We start from the raw sequence: 24,137 nt of genomic DNA, 5'->3' as shown, positions 1-24,137 counted from the left end.
CCTCTTGGCTGAGAGGCGAAACGTCTTCACGGATATACTATACCAAGTCCAGTTGCACTCGATTCAGTTCCTTTGGATAACCATGACCTGGATGAATGAGAACATTCACAGACATGCCCTATGATTTCTAGAATAGTCTGCACGTGTGAATGGGGTTAGCGTTTGTTTGTATCTGTCTTTCAGTTTAGCGACTTACGCTCTTAAAGTCTTGGACATGAATGTGGTGCAGCCAGCTGAGATGCTCGTGTGCCTGCAGGAAGCTGGCGAGCTGCTGATGCTGTGCCACCGGCTGGGACAGCAGCTTGCCCCTCTTCCCCTTCTCCAAGTACCAGCGGAACAAGAAGTCGGCAAACTTCTGCAGAAGAACAAGTCACACAAGTGAGCAAGGACAGCTGCTGTTAGATGTTACAAGGAAAAGATTTTACGAGAGCCCCTGGGACGAAACTTGGTCTTGCTGCCATTCTGGCACAGTAGCTGACGCTGGTACTGACGCTTAAAAAGGTCTCACAGAAGGAGTTCTTCTCATAAACAAAAACAGGGAAAAAAAAAAACCCAAAAAATATTTGAAACGTTTAATGAGATCACTCAACTCAAAAGACTACTGTGAGCTATTACACTGTTAATTACAAAGAGCCATGTAAAACATGAATAAGAAATATATCTCAGAGCCTGACAGAGCCCACACCTCCAAAACAATGATAGAAAAAATATATTCACACATTCGACCAATCATAGATGTTTACACACTGGAGAGAATGTTATGATCTTTCAAATAACGTATAATAACATATAATGTAAATAATTAAGTTTGATTTACGTAAAGACTATCTTAACCCTAGACCATTTCAGTGAGTTCGATGACATGTACAAGTTAAAAACCAGCTAAAGGTTGAAAAGATGGCAGGCTGCTCTTGGTGCTCTGTGATGTAAGCATAGCAGGATAAACACAACTGCAGATAACATTAATAACGGCTCTGTTGGATGTAGGTGAAGATGTGCCAGCACACCTATCGACAGAGACAGCACTAAAAATGATCAACAGTACTGTCAAAGCTGGTTCTTTGCTACACCTAAATAAATCACCGGCTTCCTTTTTGAGATTTTCAGAATCAGAATACTTTATTCATCCCTGAGGGGAAATTGGGTGTTCTGGACATAGGACCACCGCTGAACACAGCTTTACAAAATGTCTTATGGAGCAACTGAATACAAGTGTCAACACATGCTTCAAAAAGTCCAATTCCATCCAATTATCCAAACCCCGTATTTGGAAGTGAAAATGAGAGTGCATGTGAAAAGTTTTTACACTCAGCTCAGTTTTTACACAAAATGTCCAATTGATTGCATTGCTGATTTATTTCCTGGTTCAACTTGCAGAAATGACCAGCCTATACTTTATATAGGTAATAGTAACCATTGATTTAAAAAAAAAAAATCCAGCCAGCCCAAAAGAGAAGTCATAGATAATGGGAAGCAATGTAGTTTAAATTTGTCACAAAGTTTTGTTGTTGTTGAAAGGACAGGTTTAAGCATCATATTCAGTTGCGCTATAAGATGTCACTGTAAAGCTGTGTCCACCCAAGGTCCCATTCAATCTCTCCAAAATGGAGCCAGTGAGAAAATTGCTATTACAATTGATTTGCATGGTGGCAAAAGCTATAAAAATAAAACCCAGGTTGTAAAAAAATACAACTGTCCTTTAAACGAGCCACCGATGTAAAATGTGAAAAAGGCAATTTGTTTGCATGATAATCCCCCCCCCCCCAATTGTATCCGGCCAATTACCCCACTCCTCCGAGCCATCCCGGTCGCTGCTCCACTCCCTCTGCTGATCCGGGGAGAACTGCAGACTATCACATACCTCCTCTGATACATGTGGAGTCGCCAGCTGCTTCTTTTCACCCAACAGTGAGGAGTTTTGCCAGGGAGATGTAGCGCGTGGGAGGATCAGGCTATTTCCCCCCAGTTCCCCCTCCCCGCTGAACAGGTGCACCGACCGACCGGGGGAGGCGCCAGTGCAGCGACCAGGACACATACTCACATCCGGCTTCCCACCCGCAGACACGGCGAATTGTGTCTGTAGGGATGCCTGACCAAGCTGGAGGTATTACGGGGATTCGAACTGGTGATCCCCATGTTGGTAGGCAACGGAATGGACCGCCACGTCACCCGGACACCCAGTTTGCATGATAATCTTAAAGAGTGTAGTTTTAAACACCACTCAACCGCCAAGTCTTTATTCACACACAAAATCAAAGGAAAAGAAAATTTGCTTGTGAGCCTCAGCATACCTGGTCGGCAAACTTGGTCATGTAGTGCTGCAGGCGGCTCTGGTTGTCGGTCTGTTCGCAGAGCTGGACCAGGATGTCAAAGTCACAGTACTTCTCAGCCAGTGCCGCCACCCACGAGTACTGACCCAACTCCACTGAAAAATACAGCAGCTACACAATAAGAGCTAGGCCTCAAAAAGGCTAAACTGGAGTCATAACATCACATTTGTCCAACAGCGAATATTTACATATAGTTACAAGATATGTGTAGGTATATTTACTTACATTATCAAAGAGTTTGAGTTATAGATTGAAAATAAGCATTTTGTGTCTTTCTCAGCCGATGGCAATTAAAAATGTGGGCCTGTTTTACTGCAATCTTCACAACCATTACCGATGTATGCGAGCTTTTTACAGCATCAGAAAACATCAAAAACTCCAATTTAGTTGTTAAGTGTTAGTCCTCTGATACTGAGACTCAATTTTAGCCTGGTATCATCCCGATATCCGATACCAGTATTGGTATCCGTGCATCCCCACTAAAAACTTTCAAGAGAATAACTGAAGCGTAGGTGAGAATTACTTGCTATTTGAGAAACTGGAAAAACTCATCGTCACCAAACAAACTTTTCCACCTCACCTATCTATGAGGTTGCTATAATGAAAGGTTACATCATCTCTCAAGTGTTTGTTGAGTATACTTTTATAAGTGTGCCTTGGACCAGGGCTTTACATGGCTGTGTGTGTGTGTGTGTGTGTGTGTGTGTGTGTGTGGAGGTGCTGGTCGTCTAGGGATCCCCCTTGCCATCGGAACCATCTCCTCTACAATCAAGTCATGTGGCATTGGGAGACGCGCACCCCCCATGCCACTTTAAAAACCATCTCTGCGCAGGTATCTTCTGCTATCTGAGTCCTCAAAGGACCCACAAATAGAAGATGGTCATCATCGGGCACGATGGACAACCACTAAGTGTGTGTGTGTGTGTGTGTCAGGGTGGGGCTGGATGCTTTCAAATATCTTTCTTGTTCTACAAATTCATTATCTCACTCATTACTGTAGTTTAGTAACCAACACCAGAGATACAAAATTACTGAAGGTGGCATCAGAACTCATCAATGTAATTTGAAACTGGAACATCTTCCAAAATGTGAGAACTCGCCCCACCTCTATAATGTGCCACCCACATCCACATATCAAATAACAGTTAAAGTGGGTTCACTTTCTGCTCTTCTCCCACATGGAGAAATAGTTTCCGATGACAAAATAAAAACAAACAAGCAGAATGTGTCACTCTTTGCTGTCCCATGATACCACAATAATGGTCCAAGTAAACATGGGTAATGGTCAGAGGTGCACAACTGGTGCACATGCGTGGTCAAAATAAATGACGCGCAGCAGATAGTACGAAAAGAGGTGCTTTTGCGTACCAACATTTTTGGGACACAATTACTGAAACAACAGGATTTTCGCCATACATCACTGGTAAGAAAGTCACTGACAAATGTGTCAATTTTAATGATCAGTTATTAATTTTAATAATCAGTTGTTATTATTAACTTTAATAATAAGTTGTAATTGTGCAACTTTTAGCCTTTGTTCTTTATTACGTGGATGTTTTTTTTCCCAAGTTAGCAAGGGTAACTGTTAAACCTTGAGCGTCAGAAAATAGTTAGCGTACGTTACAACTAGCTTAACATTACATTTTTTTTCTCTGGTTTTAGGATTTTCGTCCATTCATCAAAATTTCCAAGAAGCAAGGTACATCAAGTAATTACTTTGGTGTTGCACCACCTCCGAAGAAATGCCAGACTGAACCTGTACATATAAAACATGTATTCACAGAAAAGTGGCTGCAGGAAGTAGCCTGGTTCCAAACAGATGACGACAGCAGAGATGTGGTGCAAACTATGCAGTGAAAATCCCAATCTCGCGGCTAAAAACAGCGCCTTTTATATAGGGACAAAGATTTCAGTCATCCAGCTTTTGAAAAGCACGAGAAGAGTAAAGAGCACATGAACATGGGGCAAACTACTGATAACAGGTGCAGCCAGGATCAGAAATCCACTCGCCCTCTTGACACGCGGCATGACAAACTGAACGAAGAACAGCTTCAAGCACTATGCAATATTTTTCTGTTGGCCTTTCACAAAGCGAAACATGCACACCGGACACGTTCATATGAGGAGGATATTGCACTTTTCAAGAGGCTTGGAGTTAATGTTGGAAGTGCATATCATTCACGAGAATGGGGGAACCGCATCATGCAGAGCATCGCACAGACAGTCAGTTTAGAATTGAGTGAAAAATTGAAGGCAGCTGAATTTTGAGGTGTGCTCTTTGATGAAACAGAAGACATCACACGAGTGGAACAAGAAATTGTGTACATTGTGTCTAGCTACAGGAGTTTACCTCAGATTTCCTTGGATTAATTAATTTGGGTGTGAACCGAGCGGCACAGGACATAGTGAACGGACTGGAGCAGCTCTTCCATACTTGTGGTTAAGGGGGTCAGTGGAAGACAAAGTTGGTCTCGGTGTGTACAGATGGCGCAGCAGTCAACGTTGGAGTTTACAATGGGGTCGTTCCCCAATTGCATCAGATGGTGGCAATTCCCTTGTGCATATTCTGTGTACTGCCCACACCCTCGTGAACAGCACAACGACAGCTGATCGCATGGTACCATACTGTGAGACATTTAATCGCGCCGTTGTCAAGTTGCTGAGCTTTTATTTACAGAGAGGGGGCGCAAAAAGAACAGAACAACTAAAGAACATGTGATGGGAATGGCACTGCCTTTGTGAAACTGGGCAAGTTTTACAACATCAGATGGTCTGCATGGAGGCAAGAGATTGTTGAAAATATGGAGGCTATTACCTGCCAATCAAATTCAAGTGGCTATAAGGGATGACAGTGACCTAAAACATATCTGTACAGAGCGTTTTCAGTGTTTCCTAGCCAACATGCTTGACACCGGAAACATTTTACAGCTCACCTCCCTCAGGTTCCAGCAAGATAAACTGACTCTTTGGGAATGCAAAGATGAGCTCATGGTAGCTGCTGGACAGCTGACACTTGCTTGCCAGTGAAGGAAGGCAAGTACAGGAAGGAGACCATTTCAAATGCTGATGCTGACAGGGACATGGTTGATGTATTGAGAGGTCTAATTCATGAGTTTGAGGGCAGATATGAATCCCTTAAGTAATGTGATCAATTTTACATTTTTGATCCTTCAACTTGGCCTGAAGAAATGCAAGACCGCCACAGTTTTGGCAACACAACACTTACTAACATCCTCCAGAAATATGAGGCCAGCTTGTCTGTTGACAGAGACTCCAATGTAAGAGAATGGATGCGTTTAAAGCAAGCAGGAAAACGTTTGGCAGCCTCCTCTGTGTATGACTTGGTCAACACAGTGAAGATAAGTAATCCAGATAGTTACTCCAACATTCATAAAGTCCTTCTGTTGTCCCTTACACTGCCCTTGAGCAGTGCCGCATGTGACAGGGGATTTTCACATTTCAATATAATAAAAAAGCAAGCACAGATCCCGCCTGTCAGACTCTCGCCTCTCATCCCTGATGCACATCCACTTGTGTCTAAGATGACAAATGAGACTTCTGAAGCTAGCTGTTGACTTATGGATGCAAACAGCTAATCGCAGACTCAACCGGGGAGAAAGAAGTAGGCCTACATCTTCATCTGCCATGTTTGAAAGAAAGGAAGACGGTAAGGAAGGTAGTGATGAGGATAACCGTGCCCTGTAAAGACTGAGTACCAAGCAACATCTCCAGGTCCTCCCTTGAGAACCGGACCAAAAAAGTTATGTGCACCCCTGGTAATGGTACATCCCTCTCAGTAGGATTTAAAATGGCTCATTTTGTATTCCTCTGTCTAGTCAGGATTTGGTCTTGCAGCCAGTTTGCCGTACTGGTGTTTTATAGACATTGGTACTGTAGCCTAAATTCTCCTGAGCCCAGGGAGGATTTCCCCCACAGACAGCTCATAAGAAAGACGGTTATAAAACTTAAAATACCTGCTCTTTATCTTATTGGGTGCAATCCAAATATATTGTTATCATTTCAGGAGAAACAGATATTAGCTGCCTAAACCATTGCAAGAAAACCATTACTAAGAATTGGTTTGAACCCACTATTGTTATAAAGAGAACCTGGTTAACTTTCTTTTCAGATGTTTGTTTACTTGAAAGGTCCACTGCCAGAAATAACAGGGCTAGAGTTGATACTATGATCAACTGGTCTTAACTAAACTTAACTTTTAGCCTTTCCTTGACCTCATTTCCTTTCTCATAACCCCTTATATATAGTACTATGGAACGTGTACATGTATGTGTATGTTTATATGGGTATTTTTTTAATTGGCATATATTGTTATTTCGGTTGTTGTGGTTGTTTGTTATGTGTGTTTATGAGTGTACGCTGTTCCATGTCTATGGTTATTTGTGCATTTACATTGACTTATTGTTTTTATCTATTTGGGCTTTTTTGTGTATTATTATTCGTGTATTGTTCTTTATCTTTATTTCGATTGTTTATCCTCCTCTTTTGCATTTTTTATTAATAGTTATTATTATTTTATTTACTTTATTTTTTTTGTTGTTGTTCCAAGAGTGGAGTTCCTTATGTGCTTCATGATCTACAATTTTGTGTTATCTTAAATAATTGATTACACACACAAAAAAGGGACTTTGTTTACATGAAGAAATTACAGATAACCACATCGATAATTTACATTTATAACATACAACGCAGATTCTTGGTAATTCTGATACAACCTCAACTGGTCACTCACATAATGGGGCCAGGAGCTCGGACCGCCGCTGGCTGTACTCCATCTCCAGGCTGTTGTAGCGCTCTACCCGTGGCCCTGAGCCCTTCCTCTGCTGCAGCGAGGTGAGCTGGGCCACATAACCGCCCAAGTAAATGTCTAACAACGCCACCAACTGTTCACACAGGGTGGCACGTAGCTCCGAGTCAGCATACGGGTAGACCATGCGCAGAATGATCTCATGCTGGCGGGAGAGGACAGTGCGGATCCCACCCACACCTCCAGAGGCTGGGGCAAGAAAGAGCGAGAGAAAGAACATACTATAACTAGAATTCAAAGACACATTGTAACATAATTATTTTAACATAAGAATATGCTTTCACTATTTATGCTATTGCAATTTTAGTTTTTGTTGAACTTGGTGACACCTATGGTGATTTTTTTTTAATGGGCATTTGTCTTCACATCTCAACTTCCCATACTGCCAAAAAAAAAAGGTTGAACCTGAGTTTTATTTACAGATGTACTATCTGTTGGTAAAGGTTTTCTAGTTAAGTAGATACTTTATCATCTGACTTGAAATTTCTCACCGCAGCCTGTGCATCAAAATACATGTTCACCTCCGAACAGCCAAAATACAAGTTCACATTCATAAAACCCTCCTAATTATGATGCCTTATGATCATGCATCACTGGTTTGCAACCCTGGATGTTAACGACAGAAAAATTGTGTATGTTACATGAACATAAATACAAACCCCAATTCCAATGAAGTTGGGACATTGTGTAAAACATGAATAAAAACAGAATACAATGATTTGCAAATCCTTTTCGACTTATATTCAGTTGAATACACTACAAAGACAAGATACTTAATGTTCAAACTGATAAACTTTATTGTTTTTTGCAAATATTCACTCAATTTGAATTTGATGCCTGCAACATGTTCCAAAGAAGCTGGGACAGGGGCAACAAAAGATTGGGAAAGTTTAGGAATGCTCAAAAAACACCTGTTTGGAACATTCCACAGGTGAACAGATTAATTGGAAACAGGTGAGTGTCATGACTGGGTATAAAAGGAGCATCCCCGAAAGGCTCAGTCGTTCACAAGCAAGGATGAGGCGAGATTCACCACTTTGTGAACAACTGTATGAGCAAATAGTCCAACAGTTTAAGAACAATGTTTCTCAACGTACAATTGCAAGGAATTTAGGAATTTCATCATCTACAGTCCATAATATCATCAAAAGATTCAGAGAATCCGGAGAAATCACTGCATGTAAGCGGCAAGGCCAAAAACCAACACTGAATGCCTGTGACCTTCGACCCCTCAGGCGGCACTGCATTAAAAACCGACATCATTCTGTAAAGGATATTACCACGTGGGCTCAGGAACACTCGGGAAAACCATCGTCAGTTAACACAGTTCGTCGCTACATCTACAAGTGCAAGTTAAAACTCTACCATGCAAAGTGAAAGCCATATATCAACAACACCCAGAAACGCCGCTGGCTTCTCTAGACCTGAGCTCATCTGAGATGGACTGACGCAAAGTGGAAAAGTGTGCCGTGGTCTGACGAGTCCACATTTCAAATAGTTTTTGGAAATCATGGACATCGTGTCCTCCGGGCTAAAGAGGAAAAGGACCATCCAGATTGTTATCAGCGCAAAGTTCAAAAGCCAGCATCTGTGATGGTATGGGGGTGTGTTAGTGCCCATGGCATGGGTAGCCTGCACATCTGTGAAGGCACCATTAATGCTGAAAGGTACATACAGGTTTTGGAGCAACATATGCTGCCATCCAAGCGACGTCTTTTTCAGGGACGTCCCTGCTTATTTCAGCAAGACAATGCCAAGCCACATTCTGCATGTGTTACAACAGCGTGGCTTCGTAGTGAAAGAGTGTGGGTACTAGACTGGCCTGCCTGCAGTCCAGATCTGTCTCCCATTGAAAATGTGTGGCGCATTATGAAGCGTAAAATACGACAGTGGAGACCCCGGACTGTTGAGCAACTGAAGTCGTACATCAAGCAAGAATGGGAAAGAATTCCACCCACAAAGCTTCAACAATTAGTGTCCTCAGTTCCCAAACGCTTATTGAGTGTTGTTAAAAGGAAAGGTGATGTAACACGGTGGTGAACATGCGCCTGTCCCAGCTTTTTTGGAAAGTGTTGCAAGCATCAAATTCAAAATGAGTGAATATTTGCAAAAAACCAATAAAAGTGATCAGTTTGAACATTAAATATCTTGTCTTTGTAGTGTATTCAATTGAATATAGTAGGTTGAAAAGGATTTGCAAATCATTGAATTCTGTTTTTATTAACGTTTTACACAACATCCCAACTTCATTGGAATTGGGGTTTGTAAAACTATTTAGTGTGTATTTTACCTGTCCATGGAATGTACTCGGGTTCAGTGGCGACATTCTCAGAGGCTCTGTACAACGATGCCTTGGTCTCCCTGTACTGACCTGCAGTGTGGAGCATGTCCTACACACACACACACACACACACACACACACACACACACACACACACACCCACACCCACAGATATGTTACTACTGCAGGTAGAAGTCTGCTTAAAGCTAGGGTGGGTAGGCATAGGATTTTTTTTCCTTTTTTGTCAGAGCATTTTATTTATTGATGCAGTCAGGATGTAAACACAATTTCAATAAATATAAAAAAAATGCTTCTGCAATAAATTGCCTACTCTAGCTTTAAGAACCTATAGTTGGGATTTCTTTGGAGCCAGGAGACTCGTGGCAGGTGATGGAAATGATGTGCGGCCGCAGGCTAGCCACGTTTACCTTGAAGATGGTGTTAACCGTCAGAACCGTTTCAGCCCATTGGACTGAGTCAACAGGGTTTTCTTTAAGGCTTCGTTCCTCCTCCTGCAGCAAGCACTCAAACACTGAGGAGATCTGGGACACCTGGGGGGGGGGGGGAGATGTACACACACACACACACACACACACACACACACACACACACACACACACACACACACACACACAAGGACAGACAAATGGAGAAAAAAATTAGACTCTTGCGTGAAGAGGTGTTTTACAAACTTTGGGAGTTGCTGGCAACATGATGGTATATGTATATCCATCCATCCATTATCCAAACCGCTTATCCTGCTCTCAGGGTCGTGGGGATGCTGGAGCCTATCCCAGCAGTCATTTGGCGGCAGGCGGGGAGACACCCTGGACAGGCCACCAAGCCATCACAGGGATGGTATAAGTTGTGTTTAAATGCCCAGTTACTATATATACTGTATTTGGGTTTACACTGGGATTAAAATATTGAGGTGACCAGAAAAGGATGAATGAACCTTATTTGTTGATGCAGTTATTGCTGACAGGCAGGTTGGTAGAAAAGAACACAAAATTAAAGCACAATAAGGAATGCCAACACCGCTCTCTAGTGGTGGAAGAGGTTAATACTGCTTAGCAGTGGTACTGAGGCGTGGCACGACAGAGGGAAAACTAATGAGATACCTGATTATAAACGTACCAGCATATCCACAAAACCTTAACAGATTCCGTCATGTTTTTTTCAACTCCAACCCTGGCCTCTACTGTTCAGCAATGTGAACAACAACAAGCCATCAAGACTAACAAATACAAGGGTGACGGATTTACACCAAATTTGCCAATTGCCATTGTTGAACAGCCTCAGTGAATATTGTTTGCTGCAGTCACTGTGCGGCTCAATGAGGACCACATGCATGAGCCAAGTGTTTTATGGGGTCAGCAGAGCTGGGCAATCTACTCATATATTTTCACAATGTGTGTGTGTGTGGTGTTAGTGTGTGTGTGTGTGTGTGTGTGTGTTAGTTAGTGTAGATAGCGGGACCGAAAACTAAAGCATTTATGATCCTAATTCTTTTTGAAGGTGGTAGGTATTGTCTCAGAGAGTAAGGGAAAAATCCCAGAAAATTAAAAATTATGCATAATTATGCATGAATATGCAAAATATGCATTTTTCTTAAAATGGCTAAAAACCACTTCTCTCGGCATTTCAGATGATTCTGAGCATGTTTGATTTTTTCACCTATATAAAATTTTTTTCTGGGGCTTAGAAATGTTTTGGCATTATGCAAAATAATATGCATTTTTGCAAAAATGCACTTATGATCCTAATATTTTTTGGAAGTGGTAGGTATTGTTCCAGAGAGGACCAGAAAAATAGCAGAAAATTAAAATAATTATAATTATGCATAATTATGCAAAATACGCATTTTCTAAAAATGGCTAAAAAACACTTTTCTCGGCATTTCAGATGATTCTGAGCATTTGGGGGGAGGGAGTTGGAGTGGGGGGGGTAAACCACTTTTCTCGGCATTTCAGATGATTCTGAGCATTTGGGGGGAGGGAGTGGGAGTGGGGGGGGTTTAGGGGCAGGGGGAAGGCGGTTAGCTGGCAGGATGAAGAGGAGGGAGATTTAGACGGGTGGAGAACCAAACCGCTACATTGTAGCGGGGTTCTTCTAGTATACCAATATAATATCAATATGGTGATTTAACTCAAATGTTGTAATTCCCTAGTCTAAAGGCAGCGTCGAATAAAAATGATACAACTTTCTTAACTTATTAGTAGGGGTTGGGTATCGATTGGATTTTAACGATTCTGCTTATCGATTCTGGTTAACGATTCTTAATTGTGATTCTTTGGGGGTGGGGTCAAAACAGGTCACATGCTTATTTCACAGAAAAAAAACTTCATTCAGATTCACAATGGACTTCGTACTGCTTATGGAACCTGTAAATTGATTTCATAAAGTTTAATTTGGTTGCTGTAATTAAATGATGTGATTCAATACTAATCTGTTCATTCTTTTGTCATTCACTGTACTGTAACTAACACCGAAACCCGGCAAAATGGCAAGTCTAAAAATCAATTAATTTACAGTATGGGGAGCTGCAGCCCGTGTGGATGTTGATGAGAGAGAAGTAGGAACGTTTGTGTGAACGTTCATCAACAAGCAAATACATTACAGTATTTACTCAACAGTTTTTAGCAGTTCAATCAAACATAGCTAGTCTGCTGTCTCACCGTTAAGAATAAGACAAATGTTATTTAACTTTCACTTTCCCGATTACGACGAGGTGCTGGCTGTTGGCTGAGGGTTGATGAAGGAGGATGGGGCATGTGAAGAAGAGGGAGATCAGCGCAACATGTCAAACACGGTACACTCAGGGTGCATCTGGGTGGCATGGTGGTCTATTCCGTTGCCTACCAACACAGGGATCACCAGTTCGAATCCCTGTGTTACCTCTGGCTTGGTTGGGCATCCCTACAGACACAATTGGCCGTGTCTGCGGGTGGGAAGCCGTATGTGGCTATGTGTCCTGGTCGCTGCAATAGTGCCTCCTCTGGTAGGTTAGGGCACCTGTTTGTGGGTGGGGGGTGGGGATTGAGGGGAGGAGCGTGATCCTCCCACACGCTGCGTCCCCCTGGAGAAACTCCTCACTCTCAGGTGAAAAGAAGTGGCTGGCAACTCCACATGTATTGGAGGAGGCATGTGGTAGTCCGCAACCCTCCCCGGATCGGCAGAGGGAGTGGAGCAGCGACCGGGACGGCTTGGAAGAGTGGGGTAATTGGCCAAGTACAACTGGAAGGGAAAAAAAAGGGGGGGTTCCACAAAATAAATAAATACATAAACAGCACACTTGTTGATTTGTATACCATGCTGGTAAAGGTGCTGTCATGTTAGTAGCCATGTAGTGCATCCTCCATTGCACGAAATAAATTTGGCACAGGTGTTGGACTGTGCCGACCCATCAATTTTTTTTAACAAAATTAAGCCACGAAACATTGCCCAGTCCAGAAAGAGCACCAGTGTGTAGCTTAGTAGACGGGAACACATGCATGCAATCAACTCGCATGACTATAGGTGCAGCCGTGCAGATGGATAGCCAGGTCTTGGTACTGAAACTAGAGCGAATGAAATTTGTTTAGGAGCCGATAAGCAGAATCAAAATTAAAATTTCTTCATGATTCCCCTGGAATCGGAATTTTGTAACCGGTTCTAACTTGGAATCGGTTCTTGATGCCAAACCCTACTTAATAGACTCTTATGGCTAAGTGAAACAAACAATGAATGCCACCACCTGCTTGGTCATCATGTCCACATTAATAGTAGACATTACTCAACATTTTCTTGTGCGTAATTATCTAATGAAAGCATCAATAGTCATCCCCACATATCACATTAACTGAATTGATTTATTCAGTCAAAAATAGTGATATTTTGTAACAACAAAAACAACTCAGCCTGCTAATCTCCTGTGTCATAATGAAAGCATAAACCTGGTTTGATGAGCGGGGGCTGTGAGTTGTTTATTCTTCATCAGTACTATTCAGCAAACCCCGCTGACATGACCTAAATCATATTAGGCTTCAGGAAAGCTGAAGTACACCACAAAGCACTTTTAAACATGGAATCCCCTCAGTAACTTTCCCCCCTCACCTCTCTGAAGAAGACATCGGCTGGCGTGAGACTGGAAGGCACAGGGGTGCGGTATTTCTGCAGAGCAGATCTAATGGCCCAGTTGACCAGCTCAGTGTGCTTGGCATGATGGCTCTTCAAAACCATGGATGCCTGCAGCTTTTCGGCGTGCTCACACAGCAAAAGGCGTGTTGCCATGGGGGAGGAGCGTTCTGTTACCTGACCCAGCCGGTCAAGGAGGCCCACCTGGAGAAAAGGTGTGTGTATGGGGGGGGCATATAGACAAAGGAAGAGATAGTCAGACAAGCAGATAATGAGAGAGCGCAAGAGCGAGAGAGAGAGAGACACCGAGACATCAGACACCGGAGAGAGAAGTCATGCTTGCATGAGCTCTTGAAACTTTTGTTGTAAAACTAGAAACAAGTACCTTTAATGTGGAATAAACCTGGATATTTTTATAAAGGAATTAAAGAGAATTAAACCAACTTTAACATATTTTCCACCACACGTCACAAATCAGGAGTTAAAAACAAGTTTTAACTATTCCGTTGTCTACCAACACGGGGATCGCCTGTTCGAATCCGTGTTACCTCCGGCTTCGCCGGGTGTCCCTACAGACACAATTGGCTGTGTCTGCGGGTGGGAAGCCGGATGTGGGTATGTGTCCTGGTCGCTGCACTAGCGCCTCCTCTAGTCAGCTGGGCGCCTGTTCAGGGGGGAGGAGGAACTGGGGGGAATAGCGTGATCCTCCTACGTGCTATGTCCCCCTGGCGAAACGCCTCACCGTCAGGTGAAAAGAAGCGGCGGGCGACTCCACACGTATCAGAGAAGGCATGTGGCAGTCTGCAGCCCTCCCCAGCTCGGCAGAGGGGGTGGAGCAGCAACCTGGACAGCTTGGAAGAGTGAGGTAATTGGCCAAGTACAATTGGGGAGAAAGGGGGGGGGGAGCAAAAAACAAAAACAAACTAGTTTTAGGACAAAATTACCTGAAAGGCCAAGGATTCACAAAGGAACTATCTCAAGGGTTGTTTCTCCACTGGTGAAGCTAAACCGATATCTGGGAGTAATGCTGAACCTGAGTGAGTACTGCTGGCCTGGGGTACCCCTGGGGTCATCCCAAAAGTGAACAATATCAAAGTTATCCTTGAATATATGCATCTTTGGAACTTCGATACAAAACTAAGACTTGGATACCAAGCCTTAAAGTACAGTGGTACTTAGTACTACTGTACTTTTTCCAGCAAATATTACAAATGACTTCGCAAAGTAGAAAGAGGAGCTCCCGAAGAACAGTCCAGAGGCACGATTTGCTGACCGTCTGAAAAAAAGGATATAAATCAAATCTCATTTTGTACGTCATCAAGATGGCGCTGTGGACGGTAGCCTCAGTTCTGGGCTCTCTTGTACTTTTTCTGTTTTTGTTTATTTGTTTAGTTTCCAGCGCCCAGGAGACCCGTCTGTTAAACTCCTGAAGTTTGCGGACGACACAACCATCATTGACCTTATCTGGGATGGTGACGAGTCCGCAAATAGACGGGAGGTGGAACAGCTGGCCCTCTGGTGCGACCTGACAACCTGCAGCTGAACATGCTCAAAACAGTGGAGATGACAGTGGACTTCAGGAGGAGCGCCCCCAACACTGCCCCCCCCCCCACCATACTCAACAGCATGGTGTCTAAGGTGAAAACCTACAGATATCTGGGTTCCACAATCTCCCAAGATGTAAGATGGTACTTTCTCCGCCAGCTCAGGAAGTTTAACCTGTCTCAGGAATTGCTGGTTCAGTTCTACACTGCAATAATCCAGTCTGTCCTCTGCAACATCCATCACTGTCTGGTTTGGATAGGCTACCAAACAGGACAGGGACAGACTACAACGGACAGTTAAGTCTGCAGAGAAAATCATTGGTTCCAACCTGCCCTCCATTCAGGACTTACACAACTACAGAGTCAGGAAATGGGCAGACAACATCACTGCAGACTAGGGCTGGGCGATAAATCGATTTTATCGATTAATTCAAATTTGTAATTAAGGACGATTTAATTTTAATGAAAATCGATTTTCTCATGACCTTCCACAGCCGGCGCTACTCTTGAGCTCCCATAGGTCAGAGTGCGCTGCGCCACTGCCCCCCTCCCCCCGCTTCTCCACAAATGCACATGGCAGCAAGCAAGGATGAGCTCGTCCCCAAAAAAGGCACAGTGTCCTCGGTGGTGTGGAACTGGTTTGGTTTTGTGGCGTCCAACAGCGAACAAACCACGACCTACTGCAAAGTTTGCTCTAAGGCTGTTGCAACTAAAGGTAGCAGTACGACGAATTTATTTCAGCACCTAAAGCAGAGGCATGCAGCGGAGTGGGAGAAATGTTGTTCTCTGCGGGATTCACAAGACCGCAGCCCACAAACACCCGCTAAAAAACAATCCACATTAGCCGATTCCTTTTCACATTGTGTCCCTTACGACAAGAAAGGGACGCGGTGGAAAACTCTTACTGATGCAGTCGCACTGCATATGGCTAAAGACATGGTCCCCATTTACACTGGGGAAAAGCCGGTGTTTATCCACATGGTAAAACCTTCCGACCCCAAGTATGAACTACCAAGCCGCAAGTATTTTGCCAGAGTTGCCTTGCCTCACCTGTACAACTGCACATGGGAAAAAATTCGCTAGAAAGCTGCAGGAGGTGTCGTTTTACTTCACCACAACAGACTTATGGTCCAGCCGAACCATGCAGCCCTACATGAGTTTGACTGTACATTTTATCAACAACAACTGGACTCTGCGAAGCGTCTGTCTCCAAACAGCGTATTTCCCTGAGGATCACAAAAGTGAGATAATTGCCCAGGGGCTAAAAGATGCTCTGAACTCCTGGAACCTTGCTGAAGACCGACTCATCTGTATGACAACAGACAGTGGCACCAACATAATCAAAGCTCTCAAAGACGAGTGGCCCAACCTCCAGTGCTTTGGACATAGACTGCACAACGCTATAGGTAAGCGTCTAATGATCCATTCAAGTGATGTGGAAAAAATGGTCGACCTGAAAATGTTTAATTACCAGTGACGTAATAAGATATTACTTTATCAGTAAAAATGTTATTACAATACCAGTCAAGACATGTTATTGCATTTACTATTTATTACATTATTGAGTTTTACTACATTTTCAATCAGTTATTACATAAGGAAATTATTACATCATTGGGTGCTACAAGCTCCCTTAATGCATGATGTTCACATGCAAAATTCATGATGAATGCATTTTAATAAATTTAATACATTTACTCTAAATATACAGGCACGATTCATCATAATGGTACACATGCGCTGTGTTGGTGTGTCTTTCGTTTGCGTCAATAAAATGTTGAAATGTGTAAAAAGACTTGGTGTGACACATTGAAGAATCAGTGTGTGAATGTAGTTCATACCACAGTAAAAATTGTTTTGTTTGTGTTTTCTTTCTTTCTTTATTATACAGAGAATGGTGTGAAGGACCCACGGATTGAACGTGCCATTGGGGTTTGTAAAAAGGCTGTTGCTGCCTTTTCCTATAGCTGGAAAAAAGAAGAGAAATGGGTGGAGTACAGACTGAGCTTTGTCTACCCCCTCATCAGCTAATAACTGAGTCCCTGACCAGATGGGGTTCACGACAAAAAATGAGAAATTTCTGGAACAGGAGAAGGCCATAGCCCGTGTCCTGGGCTCAGACAAGAAAAGTCGGCATCTCGTGCCCACTTGGCAAGAAATTAATGTTTTAGAGTCCATAAATAAAGCTGTCAAACCACTCCAAGACTTTACTGATGTCCTGTCCGGGGAGGCTTATGCTAGCGTTTCCTACATTAAACCGGTGCTCCATTTATTCAAAACCAGTCTCCTACAGCCAGAGGAGGAAGACACCGAGCTCACTGAAACTATAAAAACAAACATTCTTCGGTACCTTGATGACAAATACAGCAACCCTGTGACGGATGAACTCTTAGACATGTCTTCACTGATGAACCCCAGGTTCCGAACAACGTACATTGACCCAGGCAAGGCGGAACAAGTCAAAAAAAGGGCCGTCACTGAGCTGATGTCTCTGCCTGTGCCTGCTGAAAAAAGTACACCACACTAGCCTGGTCTAGCTGTGCAGGTGTGTCAAGAAGCACAGCCTCCACCGAATAAGAAAATGACTTTAGCTTCCTTCTTCAAGAAGAATGTGCCACTGCCATCTCCCCACCAGTCAGAAGCAGGGAAAATAGAGACTGAGCTGGCAACCTACCTGTTGACCCCTGAGGCGGATCCAGACACTGATCCACTTCAGTGGTGGAAGCGCCTTGAACCAAACTTCCCAAGGCTCAGTAATCTGGCCAAGAAATACCTTTTTATCCCTGCTACAAGTGCCCCGTCAGAGAGGGTTTTTAGTGTGGGGGGTGGCATTGTTACATGCAACAGGACATGCCTCAAGCCAGAGGTAGTAGACAGGCTTGTATTCCTTGCCAAAAATTAGTGGAAAAAAACCCCCAAAAAACTAAAGACAGCATTGCAAGCACCTCACGTCCTGTACATTTACTAAAATTTGATGTTGACTATGCAATGCATGCAGATGTTTAATTTTGTATACATATTCAAGGATTCAAAATAGGGACAAAATATTTTTTGTATACAAGAGGCACCTTTGTTTAAATGCACAACATGTGAACTTAAATTAAAGTTTTTTTTGCACTGTATCAATCCCAATGGGGAAAATTATCTATTTTTGTAATAGCATGTAATCTGACATGTTAAATTTATGTTTTGAAAAAGTGTTTTATCAGAAACTTTTTTGTTTTTTCAAGAGGAAGCACTTTCATGTTTTTTTTTTACATTGGTTTGAAGGTGCACTGTATCACTGTCAGAGAAGTGAACATTTTCTTAGGTATGTTTTCAAAACTGGGAGATTAGGTCCCTGTAAATTGGGACATTGTTTGAAGCCAGTCGAAAGGTGCTGAAATGTTACATTTTTGCTGTTGTTTACAATGGCAGGGCCTGCCATCTTGTTTACACGCTTGTTTCAAGACTTGTGTTTTGTTGCACTTTAACCCTAAGGGGAAATTTTGTTCAAATCCCAAAAGGGAAAATCAAAACAAAATAAAAGCAAAACATGCTTTGAATAATTTCTTTGTTATTTGTTGTGTGTTTTTAAGAAGGGAAAAAAAAATCGATTAAAATTGTAAATCGAGTTTGGTGTGAAAAAATGCCGAGATTTAATGTTTAGGCCATATCGCCCAGCCCTACTGCAGACCCATCACACCCTGGTCACAACCTGTTCCAACTCCTCCCCTCTTGTAGGCACTACAGAGCACTGTACACAAAAACAAACGGATATAAAAACAGTTTCTTTCCACGCGCTGTCATTCAAATGAACGCCTAACATTGTCAAATAAATCCAGCCATTTTGTATATACTGTACATTGTACATATATTGGTATGCTCTGTCATGTCCATCTACCTCAGGCATGTATAAGTGAACTGCTAATATTTATCATCTCCGATATATTCTCTACACAATCGCACTTTATCACCTCTTATTTCACCTGTATATAGTCAATCCTTGTGTAGCTATCTGAAGATTATTGTGTTGTTGTTCTATGTTAAGGACACAGAGAGCCATGAAACTGGAGTCAAATTCCATGTCTGTGCAAACTTACATGGTCAATAAACTTAATTCTGATTTTCTATACCGACCAATACCCAGGCATGGCATGCTGCCACTACCCTTCCGTTAAGAAAGAGGGTTTTAGTGGAGGGTGAACACTGAAAATCAACCCGGATGATTAAAAAACCATGAAAAACCTCTACAAGAAAGGAACAGTGATGATCCAGGACAAAGGAGTCCCTTTGAGGAAGACTTCTCCAGAATCAGAGAGGGCACAGGAGAGTGATGGCACCCCCACCACAGACCTACAGGACATCCCACCTTCAGCTGACAACATCACAGAAGAACCCCACTAAGGCACTATCATACCAAACAGTTCTCGGGACTTTTTTGAGGGGAATTACCCACTGGGGAGGTTCCCCGAGAACTATGAACCTTCAAGGGCTTTTTTCTGTTTGCATTCGTTCCGCCAGGAACACTGAAATGACGTAAGCCAGCGGTTAGTATACCAATGTCAATTCTGTGCAGTTAGTATACCAATGTTAAATGTGTATGAATACAAATGTTTATCTCAATCTGCGTGTGATACAACAACAACAAGATGGAGGTCGTCATGATTGGAGCTGTGTGTTTGTTGTATGTTTCATGATAATAACGGAGTTGCAAAGGAGACGTGCGCATTTAGACTATGCAGTTGCATATAGAGTCAATAAAGCCTGGACTTCACTGTCAGTCCATTTGTCCATATTTGTGGTGGTTGCTGCATTGGCTCATGTGTTTGACCATTCAATGTAGACTTATGACTGGACCACTCATTGTAAACTTGTCAGTAAAGGTTCCTCTTGTGCTGGAAGAGTACCTACCTTGAAGTAGGAGCTAAAAAAAGTCCCTCAAAATGATGTTCTAAGAACTACGATCGTTCCTAGTTCCTGTAGTGTGGACACAATAAAAAGGGAGTAGTTCCTCCAACAGTTCTTTGAACTATGAACAAGTTCTTCCAGTCCAAAACGCCTTTAGAGTGTCAAAACTCCGCCACAGAGCCCTACTCCTTCAGTGAATTAAGAGACAAATTCACAGTTGGAGATAAAGTAAGTGGAGATGGAGCACACGATTAACACACCAATCTGGGCAGACAATAGTCCAAGAATAACAACAACTCCTCACCCAGACTAAGTGAGACAGAGAGGGCGAGAGACCTGTCTGCTTTCTTGACTGTGGTGAAAAGACTCCAAGACAATGGGGAGACTTTTAAACAGGAGACAAGGCAGCTGAGCGAAGAGGTGCGAAAGCTCCAAGACGAGGTGAGAAAGCTGATCAGCGAACAACCTGTGAGAGCGCAGTCTACCCCCTCACAGGAGATAGCTGAACAACAGGATCCAGACAACAGTCCCATCCAAGTCAACAGCCACAAACCCAAGAGACCCCTCCTCCAACCTACCCCACCAGACTTCTAGAAAGCTACCAGACACAAAATTCACAAATTGTGCTCCTCATGGACTCAACTGGGAGGTACGTAGAAGAGAATTTGGGAGAGAGACCCATTTATGGGTTCGAATGTCTCATGTTTGAACCATCCACCCATTATCCAAACAGTTTATCCTGCTCTCAGGATCACGGGGATGCTGGGGCCTATCCCAGCAGTCATTGGGCAGCAGGCGGGGAGACACCCTGGACAGGCTGCCAGGCCATCACAGGGCATGCTTAAAACAACAAATGTCTAAATCCAATGACAGTTGTGCTTTTGTGTGTGAATAGAATAGAATACACTTCGTCATTTGTACATGCATACAGTGCATCCGGAAAGTATTCACACCCCTTCACTTTCCCCACATTTTGTTATGTTACAGCCTTATTCCAAAATGGATTAAATTCCTTTTTTTTCTCATCAATCTACATACAATACCCCATAATGACAAAGCGAAAAAGGTTTTGTAGAAATTTTTGCAAATTTATTAAAAATAAAAAACTGAAATATTGCATGTACATAAGTATTCACACCCTTTACTCAGTACTTGGTTGAGGCACCCTTGGCAGCGATTACAGCCTCAAGTCTTCTTGGGTATGAAGCTACAAGCTTGGCACACCTATATTTGGGGTATTTCTCCCATTCTTCTCTGCAGATCCTCTCAAGCTCTGTAAGGTTAGATGGGGAGCATCGCTGCACAGCTATTTTCAGGTGTTTCCAGAGATATTCAATGGGGTTCAAGTCTGGGCTCTGGCTGGGCCACTCAAGGACATTCACAGACTTGTCCCGAAGCCACTCCTTCGTTGTCTTGGCTGTGTGCTTAGGGTCGTTGTCGTGTTGAAAGGTAAACCTTCACCGCAGTCTGAGGTCCTGAGCGCTCTGGAGCAGGTTTTTATCAAGGATCTCTCTGTACTTTGCGCCATTCATTTTTCCCTCGATCCTGACTAGTCTCCCAGTTCCTGCCGCTGAAAAACATCCCCACAGCATGATGCTGCCACCACCATGCTTCACTGAAGGGATGGTATTAGCAAGGTGATGAGAGGTGCCTGGTTTCCTCCAGGCGTGACGTTTGGCATTCAGGCCAAAGAGTTCAATCTTGGTTTCATCAGACCAGAGAATCTTGTTTCTCATGGTCTGAGAGTCCTTTAGGTGCTTTTTGGCAAACTCCAAGTGGGCTGTCATGTGCCTTTTACTGAGCAGAGGCTTCCGTCTGGCCACTCTACCATAAAGGCCTGATTGGTGGAGTGCTGCAAAGATGGTTGTCCTTCTGGAAGGTTCTCCCATCTCCACAGAGGAACACTGGAGCTCTGTCAGAGTGACCATCGGGTTCTTGGTCACCTCCCTGACCAAGGCCCTTCTCCCCCGATTGCTCAGTTTGGCTGGGCGGCCAGCTCTAGGAAGAGTCCTGGTGGATCCAAACTTCTTCCATTTACGAATGATGGAGACCACTGTGCTCTTCGGGACCTTCAAAGCTGTAGAAATTTTTTTGTACCCTTCCCCAGATCTGTGCCTCGATACAATCCTGTCTCGGAGGTCCACAGACAATTCCTTTGACTTCATGGCTTGGTTTCTGCTCTGACATGCACTGTCAACAGTGGGACCTTATATAGACAGGTGTGTGCCTTTCCAAATCATGTCCAATCCATTGAATTTACTACAGGTGGACTCCAATCAAGATGTAGAAACATCTCAAGGATGATCAGTGGAAACAGGATGAACCTGAGCTCAATTTTGAGTGTCATAGCAAAGGGTGTGAATACTTATGTACATGCAATATTTCAATTTTTTATTTTTAATAAATTTGAAAACATCTCTACAAAACCTTTTTCACTTTGTCATTATGGGGTATTGTGTGTAGATTGATGAGAAGAAAAAAAAGGAATTTAATCCATTTTGGAATAAGGCTGTAACATAACAAAATGTGGGGAAAGGGGTGTGAATACTTTCCGGATGCACTGTACAAAGAAATTCACTCTGTGTTTAACCCATCCTAGCTGTGTAGCTAGGAGCAGTGGGCAGCTGCCGTGCAGCACCCGGGGAATGGTTTACCCTTTCCGGGTACTGACAGCTGGGTAGACTGTGCCAGGGGATTTGAATTCAGAGTTACCTTCTCCTAGCCTTTGCCTAAACAGGCATCAACCTACAAGGCAGCAGGTGGTTTTGTTGTCAGAGTGTTTCCTTCCTCTAGCCTTTGCCTAAAGAGGCATCCCATGTGTATGTGTACAGACCTGTAGCAGGAAGTCCATGAAGCAGCCGTGGGCCTTCATCTTATCCTCGAGTTGGTGGAGAATGATGAGGGATGTGAGGGAGAAGGTGGCACTCTCTGCAAGGACAAAAACAACGGGCCTCATTTCGCAAGTGTTATACAAGCAAATGAACTGTATAGGCATTTACTCAAGAAGTGCCAATTTAATGCAAGTATTTGGGAGTTAGATTTGTTCAGAAAAACCCGTCTTACAAGACCCCCTAAGCACATACAAATTACATGTATGGAAAACCTCTACATCTGTCAGTGTTATCGAGTTGCTCTTTTGTGCTTAAATGAAAGTTATTGATAAAGGGATGTTCACAAGTTAGGGTAATTTAGATGTGAAGTGAAAAATTAAAATACAGTAGAGTGCACTACTTAAAATTGTTAAATCAACAATTTAATTACATACTTGTATTAGATCATTATGGCTAGCCCAATAATTTGATAAAAGATTTGGCATTTGCCTCTGGAAAATAAAGATGGTATCATTGTTACGGCCACGGGTGTGTCCGTATAGTTTTGTGTTGCCTCCTGTATCCAACCCTCACTCTGACTCTACATTCAGGTATCCGCCAGGTGCTCCTCATCACCTAATCAACCCGTCAATGAATCCAATTTTCATCAGCTGTGCAGTCTCCCATTTAAACCCCCACGTGTGTTCAGTTCACCGGCCAGCTAGTTTAGTTTGTGTGATGTAGCTACTTTGTGTTTGTAACGTCTGGCCCGTTTTCAGTTGTTTGCATTGTTGACTTTTGAGTTATGTTTAGCGTTTAGTTCTTTTGGGCAAGAAGATCAAGGTAAGATGCCCATGGGCAAACACCCCATCACGTAGCTTACCTCTGTTAGACACACTAGGTTAGCAGCAGTTGCCACTTTTTGTCTTTAGGTTTGGTGCTTTTCAGCACTGTGAAGGGTGGGTTACTTTTGTTAGTAGTTTATTGTTTTGGCAACCGTTTGGTTCCCTTGTCCTGTCATTGTGTCAATAAATATATTTACTTTATCATATTTATACGTTTATATCTCACTGTGTTGCACCCTCACCTCACTGTTACCCAGTACACTAATTGTTGCACCCTCTCCAGACCGAGGGTTGTAACAATCATGAACTCAGAGCAAATTTATTAATATCAATTAGTAAAATCCTGAAAAAAAAATCAATTCCAGCAGTTCCCAACTCTATAGCCTCATTTAATGCTTTGTCGGGCTTTAAAATTAATCTTGGAAAATCTGTCACTTTGCCCTTCAATATCCCCTAAAATATCCCCACAATCCCCTTTCCAGGTGTCTGAGAGTGG

The 24,137-nt window shown here is 43.0% G+C and overlaps 1 protein-coding gene across 1 annotated transcript in view; it reads right to left on the bottom strand.

Moving 5' to 3' along the window:
* The window catches only part of nup133 (nucleoporin 133), a 67,815-nt gene that overhangs the window by 25,613 nt on the left and 18,065 nt on the right, over nt 1-24,137 (bottom strand). Inside the window, exons 13-19 of the mRNA XM_056280306.1 lie at nt 22,820-22,914; nt 13,532-13,756; nt 9,865-9,987; nt 9,446-9,545; nt 7,081-7,344; nt 2,292-2,425; nt 197-355 (exon numbers count right to left, since the gene is read on the bottom strand). Coding sequence (XP_056136281.1) covers nt 197-355; nt 2,292-2,425; nt 7,081-7,344; nt 9,446-9,545; nt 9,865-9,987; nt 13,532-13,756; nt 22,820-22,914 — 1,100 coding nt within the window. The remainder of the gene's footprint in view (nt 1-196; nt 356-2,291; nt 2,426-7,080; nt 7,345-9,445; nt 9,546-9,864; nt 9,988-13,531; nt 13,757-22,819; nt 22,915-24,137) is intronic.

The sequence above is a fragment of the Lampris incognitus genome, chromosome 5 (assembly GCF_029633865.1).
Source record: "Lampris incognitus isolate fLamInc1 chromosome 5, fLamInc1.hap2, whole genome shotgun sequence".
Lineage (NCBI taxonomy): Eukaryota > Metazoa > Chordata > Actinopteri > Lampriformes > Lampridae > Lampris > Lampris incognitus.
The sequence above is the reverse complement of the archived record's forward strand: the minus strand, read 5'-3'. Positions and strand labels throughout refer to the sequence as shown.